This window comes from Leucopleurus acutus, assembly GCF_964270905.1.
Source record: "Leucopleurus acutus genome assembly, chromosome: 13".
Classification (NCBI taxonomy): domain Eukaryota; kingdom Metazoa; phylum Chordata; class Mammalia; order Artiodactyla; family Delphinidae; genus Leucopleurus; species Leucopleurus acutus.
In genome coordinates this window covers 73592338-73609895 of record NC_139155.1, presented here as the reverse complement: position 1 = coordinate 73609895, position 17558 = coordinate 73592338, and the positions used below count along the sequence as shown (strand labels likewise).

At 52.7% G+C, this 17558-nt stretch overlaps 1 protein-coding gene across 2 annotated transcripts; it reads left to right on the top strand.

Annotated features, from left to right (window-relative positions):
- The first annotated feature begins 1897 nt into the window (after positions 1-1897).
- Positions 1898-16457, top strand: ACADS (acyl-CoA dehydrogenase short chain). 2 transcript variants are annotated; one of them, XM_082852642.1, is made up of 10 exons: positions 1898-2006; positions 2641-2804; positions 13246-13395; positions 13615-13726; positions 14168-14319; positions 14597-14767; positions 14838-14975; positions 15142-15237; positions 15444-15500; positions 15647-16457. In XM_082852642.1, the coding sequence occupies exons 1-10, from the start codon at positions 1961-1963 to the stop codon at positions 15797-15799; spliced, it is 1239 nt and encodes a 412-aa protein (XP_082708768.1). In that variant the 5' UTR covers positions 1898-1960; the 3' UTR covers positions 15800-16457. The 2 variants fall into 2 exon arrangements, with proteins under 2 accessions (XP_082708768.1, XP_082708769.1); XM_082852643.1 differs by lacking the exons at positions 13615-13726; positions 14168-14319.
- Positions 16458-17558: the final 1101 nt, after the last annotated feature.

The window sequence follows — 17558 nt, the reverse complement described above, 5'->3', positions numbered from 1 at the left end:
GGGAAGGTCCCACATGCCGCAGAGCGGCTGGGCCCGTGAGCCATGGCCGCTGAGCCTGTGCATCCGGAGCCTGTGCTCCGCAACGGGAGAGGCCACAACAGTGAGAGGCCCGTGTACTGCAAAAAAAAAACAAACCAAAAAACAAAAACACCAAAAAAAAAAGAGTACAGTTTGATGAGTTCTGACCAATGGATACATGATCACAATCATGATACAGGGCATTTCCATCACCTCAGAAAGTTCCCTCAAGTGCCTGGTGTTTGCAGCCCGTTCCCTCCCTCTATCCAACCCCTTGCAACCATCTTCTGATTTGTGTCTCTTTTGGAAAACTTGTATACTTTTCATATAAAACTTACATCTATGTTTAAGCTCACAAACAATACAAGTTAAAAATAAGTCTGGTTTAGATGGTCTGTGGCACCTGAAGGCCTACTGGCCTCTGCCCACAAACATCACTCATTTCCCCCTTTCTCCTGCTTCTTGCTCTTTTCTTCCTGGTGCCCAGGTAGAGTGATGAAAGGTGAGGAAACTTCGGAGCATTTGCCAACGACAGTAAAAGTACTGTGGATTTAGAGGCTTTCTTTTGAATGCATTTCTTTTTTTTTTAATTTATTAATGAAGCTGAGATCTTGGCTCCATTAATTTACTTATATTTTAATTAATTAATTAATTATTATTAATTTTTTTTTGCGGTATGCGGGCCTCTCACTGTTTTGGCCTCTCCCGTTGCGGAGCACAGGCTCCGGACGCGCAGGCTCAGCGGCCATGGCTCACGGGCCCAGCCGCTCCGCGGCATGTGGGATCCTCCCGGACCGGGGCACGAACCCCTGTCCCCTGCATCGGCAGGCGGACTCTCAACAACTGCGCCACCAGGGAAGCCCCTGAATGCATTTCTTTTAAGTGCAAGGTAACATTTGAAAGACTTTGCCGCATCTTTTAATAGATCTGCAGGAAGCAGAGCAAGGTCTTGAAGGAAGACAGAACTTTTGGCGTGTGGGTCAGTGCTGGGGACAGACGCCTGGCTGAGTTATGTGGGAAGAAAGGCAGCTGTAGAGACTGGGTTCCTGGGGGCGTGTGGGAGGTGTCTGGAGCCTGTGAAGTCTGACTCACACCTGTGCCCATGCAAGACCCTTGGCAGGCAAGTGAAATCGCCGTAGTTTTGGGGGCAGGGTGAAGGCGTCCTGACGGACGCTAAGGACCAGTGCCCCCTGATCCCGGTGGAGGGGTGGGGTGGGGGGCTCTGCCCCCCAGTTGGGAGTGAGACGGTGGGACCACAATGGAACAGGGAAGCAGCAGTGCCACCCCACCTGCACAGCCTCCCAGCAACCCAACTCCGCATGTCTACATAATGAGCACCAGCGCAAGACAAGACCCTTGTCCCTCTTGGCGCTCAGACTTACAGGGGGCTTGATAAGATTTCAGATGCTACGTGCCAGGAATAAATAAAACAACGGGATGGAGAGTGTGTGGGGGGAAACACTGGCCTCCTGCGGTCACGGCAGGCCTCAGCGAGTGAAGGGAAGGAGAGTTCCAGCTGAGGGAACGGTGACTGCAAAGGTTTGGAGGCAGGAACCAGCTACAAGCATTAGAGAAAAGCTGCCCTGTGAGGCTACAGCAAGAGCATGGTGGGCGTGGGGCCGGGGAGGGAGGCGGGGGAAGGCCAGATAGGGCTTTTTAGGCCACGGAATTGGATTTTAGGAGAGATAGGGCCCCCCACTCGAAGAGCTTTAGGATCGGCCTGAAACCGATTTCGGAGACTTCCCCAAACACCGGACAGTTTGATTTATCTCCTGGGAGGGAGGCGGGGCTCAGGAGGACCCGAGGCAGGCCCCGCCCCCGGAGAGCGATCGCGCGCCGGCCCCGCCCCGCAGGCCCCGCCCCCCGCCCCGCGCCGGAACCCGCGCTCGCGGTCCGAGGTCGCCTGGAAGAAGCCCAGTGCCATTGCCGGTCTCCGTCCTCCATGGCCGCCACGCTGCTCGCCCGGGCCTGCGGCCCCGTCCGCGGAGGTGAGTGCGCTCCGGCCCGGGGCAGGCCGGGCGGGCGTGGGACCCGGAGGCCGATTCTTGCCTGACGCAGGCGGGCTGGCGGTGCCCCTCCGGCAACGCGCGGCCTTTGCTCCAGTTGGGCTGCTCCTTGCGCCTCCTTGGGGCCTGCCAGGCCTCGTGCTAAGTGCTACAGTCAGTATCTCATCCTCCCAGCCCAGGAGCTGAGTACTGCTGTCCTCCACATTTAGAGAAACCTGTGAAGTTAGGATCCTCGCCTAAGGTCACAGAGCTGTGCTCTTACTATTATTGGTGTTATACTGGTGATTGAGTGGGATTGTTGTACAAAGTGTTTAGCAAGCATAGTGAACATTCAGTGCTATTCCCAACAGCAGCGCTATCAACATTTTGGGCCTATAATTTTTTGTCATGGTATCTGTCCTATACAATGTTTAGCAGTATTCCTGGCCTCTACCCACTCCATACTACCCTTCGGTTGAGACAACCAAAAATGTCTCCAGACATTGCCAGATGTCCCTTGGGGGACAAAGTCATCCGTGGTGGAGAACCACCCAGTTAGTGGATCACTATTATTATTATTATTACTACGCAAGACCTCTTACGTTCCCCTTCCACTGACTACTCTTCTCATTGGCAGCTCTCCGGCCTCGGGACTGGCGTTGCTTACATACCATCTACCAGTCTGTGGAACTGCCCGAGACACACCAGATGCTTCGTCAGACATGCCGGGACTTTGCTGAGAAGGAGCTCTTTCCCATCGCGGCCCAGGTGGACAAGGAACATCGTTTCCCGGCGGCTCAGGTGAGAGTTTAAGAGTACAGGTACCATCAGCTCCAGGATGATTGGTGACAGTGACATCCAGAGGCACGGAGACTGCAATCAAGGAACCCTAAGTGGGGGGTGGGGGGTGGTCCTGGGACCCAGAATATGCCCTGGAGGTTTCCCTTGTCCAGAATGAGGCCTATAGCCAGGATGTAACTTCTGGTATAACAGTAATAATGGTGGATGGTTGATATGCTTACTACGTACTGGGCGTTGTGTTGATAGTAATAGTTAATGCTTATAAAATGCTGACCATGTGCTCGGCATTGTCCTAAGTTCCGATGGGTTAGCTCACCTGTTTCTTTTCATTTGGCCACACCACGCGGCATGCGGGATCTTAGCTCCCCGACCAGGGAGAGAACCTGCACCCGCCTGCAGTGGAAGCTCGGATTCTTAACCGCTGGACCTCCAGAGAAGTCCCTAGCTTATCTGTTTCTTAAAACTGTCCTATGAGATGAAGGTGCCATTATTACATACCCTTTTGTACAGTTGATGAAACTCAGATTGATGAGAGGATTAAATGTGCCCAAGGTCATGGAGCTAATAAGTTACAGAGCTAAAGTTTGAACCCAAGTCTGTCTTCTGCCAGCTGCTGAGATCCCAGTCAGTCCCCTCCTCCCCGTGCCATTGTATCACTCCATCTATAATGACAAGTTTGAGATGTTCCTGCTGTCTCCATCCCCTGGCTTGGCAAGATGTCTGGCACACAGTATACTCAATAGATATTTGTTGAGTACATAACTTGTGAAAGAGCCAATCTGTCTGGCCTCTTCTCCACGCGTGTTTTCCAGTCTGAGGAATTCAGGAGTTGTGATCACCAGTCACATGCCTCATAGGCTCTGGGGCCACTTTTCCAGCTTAGTGAATGTTGTGTGTTCACAGTGTATCGGGCACTGTGCCTGGACTGTGGGAATACCCAAGGAGCTCAAAGTGGGGTAGGCAAGTGGCATTCTGAGCACCAAAATTAGTTGGGCAACGTTTAGGTGTTAAGCATTGAAATCATGTCATCTCATTTAGTCCTGAGGGCATCCCCAGCTGCACGTCTAATCTCCATTTGGCTTCCTGGAATGCTTGCAAGGATTGTGGGAGATCACATATGTCAAGTTCATGGTGCCTGGTACTTGAAAACCAGAAGCTATTAATACTATTATTATTTTTATTACAGTTGAGAAAATTGAGGCACAGAGAGGTGAAGTGATTTTCCAAGGCATACTGTCTATGGACCCGTAGACCTCCTGTGATTGGCTCCAAAACCCTGCTCCATCCCCTAGCCACGTGCTTGTCTCAGAAGCCCAGCTGGGAAGCCCTGTTCTAATCGGGAATATTATCCTCAAGGGCCTAAACTACCCCTGTATCCTCCATACCGCCACACTCTGGTGCTGCCCTCAGAGCAGTTGTCCAAGACATGGCTGTATATTGGGGCTTTTCTGGCCAAATGACAGACCACTTGATTTATTTTTCCTATATTCCCTCAAATTATAATACTTATTATATTACAGACATAGACTTGCTTTGTGCAAGAAAACTGGCAGTAGAAACAGGCTTTCTACCAACCAACTCTTCACCAGTCCTCTGGCTTTGTAATCTCTTACTTGCTTTATAAGGCGGGGAAGGTTGCAAATTGATCCTGCCACTAAATAGTGGCAGAAATGGATGTGGGAGGAAGAGATCAAAAGCATCAGCTTCCTGCCTTCTGACACATTCTGGCACCCGGAGGCTGCACAGTCCAGACTTGCTGATGCATGACCTAGCTCAGAGTAGTGATAGCATTTATTTGGTTTGATCTTGGACAGGTGTTTTCATATCTGTAATCTGGTTAGGTTATCAGGAGTCCTGCTATTATTTCCTTTGTCTAGAGGATGTAGGAGCAGTTGTAGGAATTGCCTGAGGTCTTAGAGCTCAGGGAGAAATAGATCTTCTGATCTTGCCCCTGCCCCACACAAACTGGACTCTGTCGTTTTGGTGGCTGATGGGATGCAGAGGTTGCTCAATGTTGCCCTTCGCTAAGGATTGAGGCCGGTTGGCTTTTTGCTTTTATCACTCTCTGTTACTGTGGGTAGTGCTCAGCTCCCCCCATTACAGAAGGGAATCCAGGGCTTAAACAGGCAGAAGGGTCAAAGCAGTAGACACAGGGATAATAGGGCAGGTTGCAAAATTAAAAATAATACCACTAGTGTTTTATTTTTTTTTAATTTTTTTAACATCTTTATTAGAGTATAATTGCTTTACAATGGTGTGTTAGTTTCTGCTTTATAACAAAGTGAATCAGCTATACATATACATATATCCCCATATCTCCTCCCTCTTGCATCTCCCTCCCTCCCACCCTCCCTATCCCACCCCTCTAGGTGGACACAAAGCACTGAGCTGATCTCCCTGCACTGTGTGTCCACTAGTGTTTTAAAATGATGATAGTAATAATAACAGGAGTAACTATCATTTGAGGGTTACTGTATTCCAGGTACTTATCCATTAAATCTTCAACAAAACACCCTGAGGCAGTTACTTCATTGATCTCCAGTCTTCAGATGAGGAAACTGAAGCCAGGGGTTACGTTTCTTGGTCAGCAGTCACACAGCTGGGATTGGAGGAGCCAGATGTAGACTCTGAGCTTCCCCCCGACCCCACTGGCCTACAGGAGATGCTTAGTTAGTGATATCTTTCTTTCTTTTTTTTTTCTTCTTTTTAAAAATTTATTAATTTACTTTGGCTGCACCGGGTCTTAGTTGCGGCATTCGGGATCTTTTAGTTGAGGCATGCATGCGGATCTAGTTCCCCGACCAGGGATCGACCTGGGCCCCCTGCATTGGGAGTGCAGAGTCTTACCCACTGGACCACCAGGGAAGTCCCTAGTTAGTGATTTCTAATATTTTTTTCCTGAAGAATTTTTTCCCCCCAAGAAAAGTGGGTTTACTGGGGAAGAGTCAAGGGGAGAAGAATTGAGAGGTGGGCAGGCCACGAAGGAGGTGGAAAGCTAGTGCCAGCTTCTGCTCACGTGGCTTGTTCTGTAATCTAAGCGGAACTTTACTCTTTCTGTGTCCAAACCTAACCCCTGCCCCCGAGAAAAAAAAAAAAAGAAATAGTTATGAGTTTATAATGCTTTTATGTTGTAAAGGGAAATAGGAAATAGAATGGTGTTTCCAAATCAGCTTTGGACTCTGGAACCTGGAAATGTATATGTGCATTTTTTTTTTTTTGTGGCCGCACTGAGCATCTTGTGGGAACTTAGTTCCCTGATCAAGGATGGAACCCAGGCCCCTGCAGTGGAAGCGTGGAGTCCTAACCAATGGGCTGCCATGGAAGTCCCTATATGTGCATATTTATATGTATGAAACTGAACCCAGTTTCTTTTCCTTCACTCAGTGAATGTTTATTGAGTAACTTTTTAAAAAATTTATTTTATTTTATTTATTCTTGGCTGCGTTGGGTTTTCGTTGCTGCGTGCGGTCCTTTCTCTGCTTGCGGTGAGCAGGGGCCACTCTTCATTTGCTGTGCTCAGGCTTCTCATTGCAGTGGCTTCTTGTGGAGCACGGGCTCTAGGCGTGTGGGCTTCAGTACTTGTGGCACGTGGGCTTCAGTAGTTGTGGCACACAGGCTCAGTAGTTGTGGCTCACGGGCTCTAGAGCACAGGCTCAGGAGTGGTGGCACACGGGTTTCAGTAGTTGTGGCACACAGGCTTCAGTAGTTGTGGCACACGGGCTTCAGTAGTTGTGGCACGTGGGCTCAGTAGTTGTGGCTCACAGGCTCTAGAGCGCAGGCTCAGTAGTTGTGGTGCACGGGCTTAGTTGCTCCGTGGCGTGTGGGATCTTCCCGGACCAGGGCTCGAACCTGAGTCCCCTGCATCAGTAGGCGGATTCTTAACCACTGTGCCGCCAGGGAAGTCCCTTATTGAGTAACTTTAATATATCAGGTGCAAAACCTGCTTTTCGTCCTCTTGCCCTATCTCAGATGGTAGTTAACTGCATAGAAACCTCTCAAATCATAGTCCATTTTTCTTCTTCCTCATGTGCACAGACTTCTGTGAATTCCACCCTGGAAGTGTCCCCTGAATGGCACTGCCTCTCACCTCTCCCGGCAAGAATTCATCTCTCTGTGTTTCAGGAGTGTTCATTCATAATCCCTAATTCTCTGGGTGTGCTTGTCACGTGATGGTGTGTATCCTGTGTCAACAGTTATTTCCCACAGTTGCCTCCCTGAAGGCCGGGATTGGTCTTGTTCACGCCCCGACCTCCTCGCCCTCCGTAAGTGCTTGGCATTCAGCAGATGTTTGCTGAACTTTATGGACTTGAATTTTATGGTTAAGTCATCCTGAGTGTCCTTACTGTCCCAGCACTTAGGACACACTGACCCAGCGTGGGAACTGGGGAGGTGGCTCCCGCGGCCCCTTCCCCTTGAATAAAGCAACAAATTTTCAACAAGTTAGGGAATTTGATTCTCTAAAAGGAGTCTGGGACTTCCCTGGGACTTTGTCCCAGGACAAATTTGATTTTTTAAATATGTGAGCTTTTAGAAGTGACTTAAAAGCACTATTTTTATATGAAGTGTCCTCTAAATGTGTCCCAAATATGAAGGCAGCAGGTGCTGAAGGCTCACTCTGCTAGGAAAGGGGACCTTCTCTTTCTCACATTTTCTATTGGGAGTTTGGAGACCACCAGGCTTGGCCCAGTCAGGGATGCAGGTCTGGACTCCTGGTTCACAGACACAAGGGGCCTAGAGTAACCACCGTGGGTAGCAGCTCTGAGGGGTTCCCCTTGAGGTCGCTCTGAAGGTCAGGCTGCTAGGGGAAAATATTAGGGAGCCTGGCAGCTGTTAGCCAGTTACCATCAACATGCTTAGATCAGGAATGATTTATACAACTGAACATACGGTCTTTTTGTGTGTGTGTGCTGCTGCTTTTTGTTTTGTTTCTGATTTCTTTTTTTTTAAATATAAGTTTATTTATTTATTTATTCATTTTTGGCTGCATTGGGTCTTCGTTGCTGCATGCGGGCTTTCTCTAGTTGCAGCGAGTGGGGGCTACTCTTCGTTGCGGTGTGCGGGCTTCTCATTGCGGTGGCTTCTCTTGTTGCGGAGCACGGGCTCTAGGCATGTGGGCTCAGTAGTTGTGGCTCACGGGCTCTAGAGTGCAGGCTCAGTAGTTGTGGTGCACGGGCTTAGTTGCTCTGCAGCATGTGGGATCTTCTTCCTGGACCAAGGCCCGAACCCGTGTCCCCTGCGCTGGCAGGCGGATTCTTAACCACTGCGCCACCAGGGAAGTCCCTGATTTCTTCTTCTTTTTGATTGTACTGTCTCTCCTCTCCACTGCCATTGTCTCCAATTTTTTTTTTTTTTTGTGTGTGTGGCCACACCGTGCGGCATGTGGGATTTTAGTTCCCCAACCAGGAATCCAACCTGTGGCCCCTGCAGTGGAAGCATGGAGTCTTAACCACTGGACCGCCAGGGAAGTCCATGTCTCCAATTTTTTTCTAGAATGTTCCTGCAGCTGGCCATGGCATATTGCCAGAAATCTCGAGATCCACTTCAGAATGAGAAGGGTTGGGGGAAATAGCATGCTAGTGAAGTTGCTTGGGTGCAGTCATTGTGAACTCCTACAGCTTTTTATTCAGACAGAGAGAACTGTCAGGAGAGTCAGAGGACAGTGGTGTGGTGTAGAGACGAGTGCCGGGAGTTCTGGCTTCCCCATCCAGGTGTCCCGGGACTGGCACCATCTGCACGTGAGCCCCCTTCCGTAACAGGAAAATGGGGTAATCCTTGTCCTGCCTACACTCCATCTGGGAATTTTGGTTCCCGTTCTGTTCCTTGGGGTGAAATGGCGTCATGGTGTGATCGGCTGATCTGTCATTTATCCCAGGGTTGTGTACTGGAGATAGAGGCTGAAGAGGGGGTGGGTCTTAGTGTCCAGGGAAGCTGGGTGGCGTGTGTAGGGTGAGACAATTGGGACTTTTTTTTTTTAGCTCAGTCTCTTTTGCTGTTTGGCCAGAGAAAGCACTTCAGCGGGGTTCCTGTCCAGGCCTGAGCATGAATCTTGGGGACCCTGCGTATTTCTGGCACCTGGTAGAATACGACCCTGGCTCCTGACCCAGCACAGGCGTTCCCCATAAAACACTATTCCACCCTGGAATAGGTTTATTGCAGGCCCTAAGTGTGGGTTCAGAAGGGGCTCTGGGACTTCCCTGGCGGTCCAGTGGTTAAGACTCTGCGCTTCCAGTGCAGGGGCATGGGTTCGATCCCTGGTCAGGGGACGAAGATCCCACATTCTGTGCAGTGCAGCCAAAAACCAAAGAAAATTAAAAAAAAAAAAGGGGGGGGGCTCTGTTGTGAGGCCACGCTTGTGCTGGCACAGGGCTTAGTGAGTCGCCGGGTCGTGTTCAGAGACAACCCTGCCTAAACCACTGTCTACTTTCCACTCCCATCCCCTCCTTGATTCCCACCAGCTGCAATGATGCAGCTTTTCTGAGCAGCATCACCCCCGCTGGCCCCAGGTGCGCGGTGACCGCAGAATTTTTTTTAAGCGATTCTCGAAATGACACATCCCTGGGGGCTCTGAGTCCCATTTATCACTGTGTACTAGCTTCCCGTTGCTGTTGTAACAAATTACCACAGACTCAGTGGCTTAGAATAGTACACATTTAGTATCTGACAGTTCCTGGAGGGCAGAAATCCAAAGTGGGTCTCTCTGGGCTTAAAATCAAGGTGTGGGCAGGCCTGCGTCCCTTCCAGTGGCTTCAGGGGAGAATCACTTCCTTGCCTTTCCCAGCGCCTAGTGGCCGCCTGCATTCCTTGGCTCATGACCCCCACCCCTCCAGCCAGCATCCCAGTCCCTCCAGCCTCTGCTTTCATTGTCCCATCTCCTTCTCTGCCCCTCCTGTCTCCGTCTTTCCCTTACAAGGACCCTGCGATGACATTAGCCCCCCTGGATCATCCAGGGAAGCCCCCCCACCTCACGATCCTTCTCTTAATCTCACCTGCAGAGTCCCTTTTGCCACGTGGGGAAACATATTCACAGGTCCCAGGGGTTAGGACGTGCTCGTCTTTGAGGGGCTGTCATTCTGCCTCCCACACACTGGCCATCTCCTCCCCTGTGTTACACGGGAGACCCTGAGCACGGTCAGGCCCACCCCAAGCTTAGAGTCTTACAAGAGTCTCCCATGGGAACAACTCAAGGCAGAATCAAACAAGCAGTTTCGTAGAGGGACACAAATCATTATGGAAGTTCAGCAGGTTCACCGTGCCCCTCCTCCCAGACATCACTGTCAAGACAAGAACTTATCAGTCACCTAATGATAATAAATGCCATTCACTTGCTCATCGTTGCTAATTCTTAGAGAACTGCCCATCAAAACTACAATGAGGTACCACCTCACACCGGTCAGAACGGCCATCATTAAGACGTCTATGAATAATAAGTGCTGGAGAGCGAATGGAGAAAAGGGAACCCTCCTACACTGTTGGTGGGAATGTAAATTGGTGAAGTCACTATGGAGAACAGTATGGAGGTTCCTTAAAAAACTAAAAATAGAGCTACCATGTGATCCAACGATCCCACTCCTGGGCATATACCCAGACAAAACTATAATTTGAAAAGATACATGTAGCTCTGTGTTCATAGCAGCACTATATACAATAGCCAAGACATGGAAACAACCTAAATGTCCATCAACAGATGAACAGATAAAGAAGATGTGGTACATATATACAATGGAATACTACTCAGCCATTAAAAAGAATGAAATAATGCCGTTTGCAGCAACATGGATGGACCTAGAGATTATCATACTAAGCGAAGTAAGTCAGAGGAAGACAAATACCATGTGATATCACTTATATGTGGAATCTAAAATACAACACACATGGGGCTTCCCTGGTGGCTCAGTGGTTGAGAGTCCGCCTGCCGAGGCAGGGGACACGGGTTCGTGCCCGGTCCGGGAAGATCCCACATGCCGTGGAGCGGCTGGGCCCGTAAGCCATGGCCACTGAGCCTGCGCGTCCGGAGCCTGTGCTCCGCAACGGGAGAGGCCGCAGCAGTGAGAGGCCCGCGTACTGCAAAACCAAAAACAAAAAACAACACACATGAAGCCATCTACAAAACAGAAATAGACTCACAGACATAGAGAACAGACTTGTGGTTGCCAAGGGGAGGGAAGGATTGGGAGTTTGGAATTAGTATATCCAAACTATTATATATAGGATGGATAAACAATAAGGTCCTATTGTACAGCACAGGGAACTATATTCAACATCCTGTGATAAACCATAATGGAAAAGAATATGAAAAAGACTATATAGATGTATAACGGAGTCACTTTGCTGTATAGCAGAAATTAACACAACATTGTAAATCAGCTATACTTCAATAAAATTTTTTAAACAGTGCCATTCACTGATCACTCACCTCGTGCCAGGTACTGGGCTCAGCATTTTATATATATATTGTCTCAGTTAGTCCTTAAAACAGTTCTATGAAGTAAGTACTGTTTGGGGAAGGGGGGAATCAAACTTATAATCACAGAAGTAATATTAATTATAGACAAATGAGAAAATATGGCAGACATTCTTACTGATTTGCTTCATTGAAGTCAGCATAGTCTAAGAACACGGTTATAGGATACAAATGACAAAATGATTTTCTTTTTATGAATTTATTTATATTTTATTTTTGGCCACGTTGTGTCCTCATTGCTGCACTCAGGCTTTCTCTAGTTGCGGTGAGCGGGGGCTACTTTTCGTTGCGGTGCACAGGCTTCTCATTGTGGTGGCTTCTCTTGTTGTGGAGCACGGGCTCTAGGCGTGTGGGCTTCAGTAGTTGCAGCATGTGGGCTCAGTAGTTGTGGCTCGTGGGCTCCAGAGCACAGGCTCAGTAGTTGTGGTGCACGGGCTTAGTTGCTCCGTGGCATGTGGAATCTTCCTGGACTAGGGATTGAACCCGTGTCCCCTGCATTGGCAGGTGGATTCTTTTTTTTTCTTTTTTATAAATTTATTTATTTTTGGCTATGTTGGGTCTTCGTTGCTGCACGCGGGCTTTCTCTGATTGTGGCGAGCGGGGGCTACTCTTCGTTGTGGTTCTCGGGTTTCTCATTGTGGTGGCTTCTCTTGTTGTGGAGCACAGGCTCTAGGCACGCGGACTTCAGTAGTTGCAGCATGTGGGCTCAGTAGTTGTGGCTCGTGGGCTCTAGAGCGCAGGCTCAGGAGTTGTGGCACACTGGGCTTAGTTGCTCTGCAGCATGTGGGATCTTCCCGGACCAGGGTTCGAACCCATGTCCCCTGCATTGGCAGGCGGATTCTTAACCACTGCGCCACCAGGGAAGTCCTAAAATGATTTTCTAATGAAAAGCAACGGTCCCTCTTCTACCCCAGCCTGCTCCGTAGAGGCCATTGGTTTTAGTTGTTTCTTCTCAAAGCTACGCAGGTTCTGTTGTGGTCCCTGTTTCCCAGGTGGGGAGCAGGCTGACAGAGGGTAAGGAATCTGTCCTAGGAACCTGCTGAAGGGTCTGAGCTGGTTGAGGTCCTGGAGTCAGTGCTGGGTTTCAGTCCCAGCCCCACCACTTACAAGCTCCACCCCGAACTGGTTGCTTCACCTCCCTGAGCTCCGGTTTCCTCACCTGTGACATGAGGTTGACTCAGCATTGTCCTCACAGAGCTTTGGCGAGACTCAAATTGAAGAGTACACATAAAGCATTTTTCAGTGTTGGGCATTGATAATTAACGATGACCACCACTGGTATTCCAAGTCAAAAATTCCAAGCTTCTTCCCCTTTATTCATTCTTCCACTGGCATTGGAATATAGCAGTGGACAAAACTGCACTGTCTCTGCCCTCATGGTCACAGAGAGAGACCTTAATCAGAACAAGCACGTGAATAGGTGTGAAATTACAGCTGCACAAGCACCACTAAGGAGAGGCACAGATGCTGCAGGAGCGTGTGATTAAAGGATTTGACTCAGTGAGGTCAGAGATGGCCATGCAGCAGAAGTGATGCTTGAGCTGAGCCCCAAGGACGGGAGGAGACAATAACTAGTTGATAAAGGGTATCACTGGCAGGAAACAGCAAGTGCAAAGGCCCTGTGGTGGGGAGGGGAGGTGTGGTACGCGTGAGGGACTGAAAGAAGGTCTGTGTGGCACTGTGCTGCCCTGCTCTGCTCCCTACCTCAGAGGCCCCTGAAGCCTTCTTGTGCCTTCTGCTTGCTCACTGGTTGTGTCTGTAGACACAGGGTAGAGTTGGGGCGGAATGTGGGGACAGGACGGCTTCAATGAATGGTGCTGTCTTGCAGACTCAGCCTCGGGGGTCCTGGGGTAGGTGGATGTGGCCACGTGACCTGAGTTTCTGCAGGCACTGGCTCAGGGGCAGGAGGGTTGGGGGTGGAGAGGGTGGGCACCGTCCCCTGGCAGCTGCCCTTGCCATGACATCCTTCCCTGGGGCCAGGTGAAGAAGATGGGTGAGCTGGGGCTCATGGCCATGGATGTGCCCGAGGAGTTTGGCGGTGCCGGCCTCGATTACCTGGCCTACGCCATTGCCATGGAGGAGATCAGCCGGGGCTGCGCCTCCACTGGAGTCATCATGAGCGTCAACAACGTGAGTCTCGCGCCTGGGCCCTGGATACACCGGTGGAGGGGAAGCTCCTGTGGGTGGGGGGCAGGCCCTCTGCCACACAGCCCCACATCCGGGGCACAGCCCGGCCTTGGCTCCCTGCCCCTGACCACCTCTGGAGAGAGGAGGCCTGGGGGTGGGTACGCGGGTGGGCAGGTGTTCTGGGCTGGAAGGCCTCCGACCGCTCTGCACTGTCCCCCCCAGTCCCTCTACTTGGGGCCTATCCTGAAGTTTGGCTCCAAGGAGCAGAAGAAGCAGTGGGTCACTCCTTTCACCAGTGGTGACAAAATTGGCTGCTTTGCCCTCAGTGAACCAGGTATCACCGTGGGACAGTGGTCTGCCCCTGTCCCCTCCCCTCAGAATCGGGGTGACTCAGGCTGGGGCCGGTGCTGAGCTGGGTCAGCTGCTCGTTGCCTCCCGGGGCAGGAGGGCAGGAGTGAGGGCCTGGGGTGGAGCTCTGGCTGCTGGGATCGCCATAGAGCCCGGGCTCGCCTCGGCTGAGCTGGGAGGGTGGGACTTGGGCCCTGGGGTCCCTTTGGCTTGAAGACACCCAGCTGTCACATCCCCCCCATCCCCCCACCCCGAGAGCTGTGGGAGCCGGTGCGGCCCTCGAGCCTTCTCTCAGGAGCCAGACCCTGATCCCTTGGACCCGGGTCTGGCTCACCAGCCAGGGGTGAGGCTGGGTTCCGGGTGAGTTGGTGGCGGTGCCCTTGGAGGGCGGAGGCGCCGGTGGACTCTGAGTCTGCGTGTGGGGCAGGGAACGGCAGCGATGCGGGGGCTGCTGCCACCACTGCCTGGGCAGACGGTGACTCGTGGGTCCTGAGTGGCACCAAAGCCTGGATCACCAACTCCTGGGAGGCCTCGGCCGCCGTGGTCTTCGCCAGCACGGACAGATCCTTGCAGAACAAGGTGGGGACCCCGGAGGGAGGGTCAGTGAGATGTTCAGAGTTTCTAGATCCAAACCTCCTCGGTCCGATGGAGCTGTTCTTGCTCTGGGGCACGTGCCGCTGTCCCTGTCCCTCTCCCTCCCCGGGCGGCGCCTTCCCCAGAGGAGCCGGCAGAGGGCGTCACCGCGAGGTTCTGAGGGAGGTGGAGGGAAGGGACAGGAGCTGGTGGCTGTGGTGGTTTGTGTGAGGGGCGTGGCCTCGAGCAGGTGAAAAAGTCACTGGGCGCATCTGGCCTCCAGGGCATCAGTGCCTTCCTGGTTCCCATGCCAACGCCTGGGCTCACGCTAGGGAAGAAGGAAGACAAGCTGGGTATCCGGGCCTCATCTACTGCCAACCTCATCTTCGAGGACTGTCGCATCCCCAAGGACAACCTGCTGGGGGAACCGGGGATGGGCTTCAAGATTGCCATGGTGAGCCCAGCCGCGGGGGCGGGGGCCCTGGGGCCCGGCTGGCCGGCCACTGACAGGGCGGTCCTCACAGCAAACCCTGGACATGGGCCGCATCGGCATCGCCTCCCAGGCCCTGGGCATCGCCCAGGCTGCCCTCGACTGTGCTGTGAGCTACGCCGAGAACCGCACGGCCTTTGGGGCGCCCCTCACCAAGCTGCAGGTCATCCAGGTAACGAGGCACGGTGCCGCGGAGGGAGAGAGTTTTGGCCTTTCCGCTCTGCCTCCCAGATGGCTTTCACCTGCTCCCGTGTCCTCTGCCCTCCTCCCTCCTGTCTTGCAGGGAGAGGGGAGGGAGGGCAAACACCGACTGCCGGGGTGGGACTGGGTTGTTGCAGTTCAAGTTGGCGGACATGGCCCTGGCCCTGGAGAGTGCCCGGCTGCTGACCTGGCGCGCTGCGGTGCTGAAGGATAACAAGAGGCCTTTCATCAAGGTGCCCGTGGGGCTGGGGTCTCCCTGGGCACGGCCCAGAGCTTTGGTGGTGGAGGGACTGAGGGAAACATCTGGGCGGGGTCCCGGTTCCTTGGGCCCGTGGGTTTATTGCTACAAGGGGTGGCTCCAGGCCCACCCTGCTGAGGCCCATGTGCTGGGCGCTCCGCCCAAGATCGAGTTTCTGACGCCACCATCCCCTGTGGTTAGGAGGCCGCAATGGCCAAGCTGGCTGCATCGGAGGCCGCAACTGCCATTACCCACCAGGTGAGTGCCCCCGGTGCCTGGGCGAGGGAGGTCCCAAGGGTTGAGTAGCAGCGAGTGTGCCGGCTGCCCCTCCCCCGGCTGATCCTGTCCTGTTTTTCCCCTCGAGTGGGGGTCTTCTCCTCCTGAGCCCCTCCTTTCCGCCTTAGGCCATGCAGATCCTGGGTGGCATGGGCTACGTGACAGAGATGCCAGCCGAGCGGCACTACCGTGACGCTCGCATCACTGAGATTTATGAAGGCACCAGTGAGATCCAGAGGCTGGTGATCGCCGGGCACCTGCTCAGGAGCTACCGGAGCTGAACCCTCGGTAGGGCCGACAGTGCCCGCCGGGATCCGGGCTGGCCTGAGGACCAGGGGAAAGTGGGCAGGAGCCACGTGGCCTTCCCCTTGACTCCCTGTCAAGGCCTGTGGGGCAGAACGGCGGGGGCCACGCCTCCTCTCACCAGGGTCCCCAGACCCAGTCTTCTGGGTGGACCTGCCGCCCTCAGCTCTATCCGCCCCAGACTGAGCTGCCTGGGAGAAAGGAAGAGCCGGGCTGTGGTCTGAGGATGCCCGTCCTCAGCTCAGGTTCTTGGCTTTGTTCCCTCTCCACCACCAATTGTGCCTTATTCTCTTCATCTGGAGGCTGGGCCGTGGGAAGGGAGAAATTACCACTTGGGGACTCCCCAGTTCTCTTCTGTGGGCCCTGGCGCTTAGCGTGAGACCCAGCGTCTCCTCTTTCCTCTGAGGTCAGGAGTCTGGAGGAGTGGGGTGCGGTGGGGGCCCGGAATGACCAGGCCTCGAAGCAGAAGTGTTCTCTCAGGCCCTGTAGCCTCGGGGCTGGGTCATTGTGGAAGCTGCCCTGCATCCCATTAACCTGTTCTTTGTAAAGTATAAATGAGTGCAGGTGGGTGGTCTGATTCGTGCTGTGGGATGATCACCTGTGGGAACTAAGTAATAAAGCATACTTGTCCCCTGACCGTCATGTCCTTGCTTGGGTGCTGCTGGGGAGGGAAAGATGGTCCTTTGATCTGCTCTCCTGCAAACCCCCCACTCTGTGTGAGTGAGTGAGTGAGTGAGTGAGTGAGTGAGAGAGAGAGAGAGAGAGAGAGAGAGTGTGAGAGAGAGAGAGAGAGAGAGTGTGTGTGTGTGTGTGTGTGTGTGTGCGCGCGCGCGCGCGTGCTTATGTGAAGCCGGCTGCAGCGGGAGGGTCCATTTCCACCCTGGGAGAGCTCCAGCACGAAGCAGGGTTGATGCAGTTCAGGAGAATAAGGGCTTGGGTGTCTAGGAGACCGACTGCTGAGCAGGGAGGGCCAGCCAGGTTAGGGCCGCGGGCGGGCAGGCAGGTGAGTGAGTGCCAGCCTCAGGGCAGGAGGAAGGAGGATGCAGAGGGGCTGGGGGAGAGGAGGGGGGAAGGAGCAAAGCCGAGGAAATGGAGACTTCGAAAGCGTCTGATTTGCTTACTATCTGTTCACTGAGGGCCAGCACTGAGCCTGTAGTGAGAGGGTCCTGTATCGAACCGAACTCAGGTCCACTCGTCCAACGTGCAGCAAAGCCAATCTGCTGACACCAGGTTGTGGTGAAGGAACTACAGTGTTTATTGCAGGCCCCAAGCAACGGAGTGGAGACAAGCCTCAGATCCACTCCAGGTGGTTTCTTAAGGGGAAGAACAGAGAGGCTGAGATTAATCATTTCTGTGATGAATGGTAGTTTCGGGAGTCAGGGTGTCTCTGGTTTAGGGTTCTCTGGCCGGGTGGCCCATGGCTCAGGGGTCTGTGAACTCATCTTGCCCTGGAGAAACACCCTGAGTTTGTGTGGTAATGGTATCTATGATAGCAATTTTAGCACATTAACAATGTTATTGACAACAGCTGTTGTAGTCATCTGACGCTGGTTGATTAGTGTGCAGTTAGCACAGGATTGAGGCCAGAGGGTATAAGAAAGGGGATAAAGTTTTGGATAGAGATTAATCACCAGCTCAGCAAGGGAGTTGGTTTAAGGAGGGCTCGGTTTGGGTCCTGGTGGTGCGGGGCCGGCTTTGGGCCGAAGTGCCTCTGCGCGGGGAGCCCATGCTGTTAAC

Coding starts and splice junctions, on each gene's coding strand:
- ACADS (XM_082852642.1), top strand. CDS start 1,961: ATGGCCGCCACGCTGCTCGCCCGGGCCTGCGGCCCCGTCCGCGGAG. Junction 2,007..2,640: donor CTGCGGCCCCGTCCGCGGAG/GTGAGTGCGCTC, acceptor TCTCATTGGCAG/CTCTCCGGCCTCGGGACTGG. Junction 2,805..13,245: donor ATCGTTTCCCGGCGGCTCAG/GTGAGAGTTTAA, acceptor CCCTGGGGCCAG/GTGAAGAAGATGGGTGAGCT.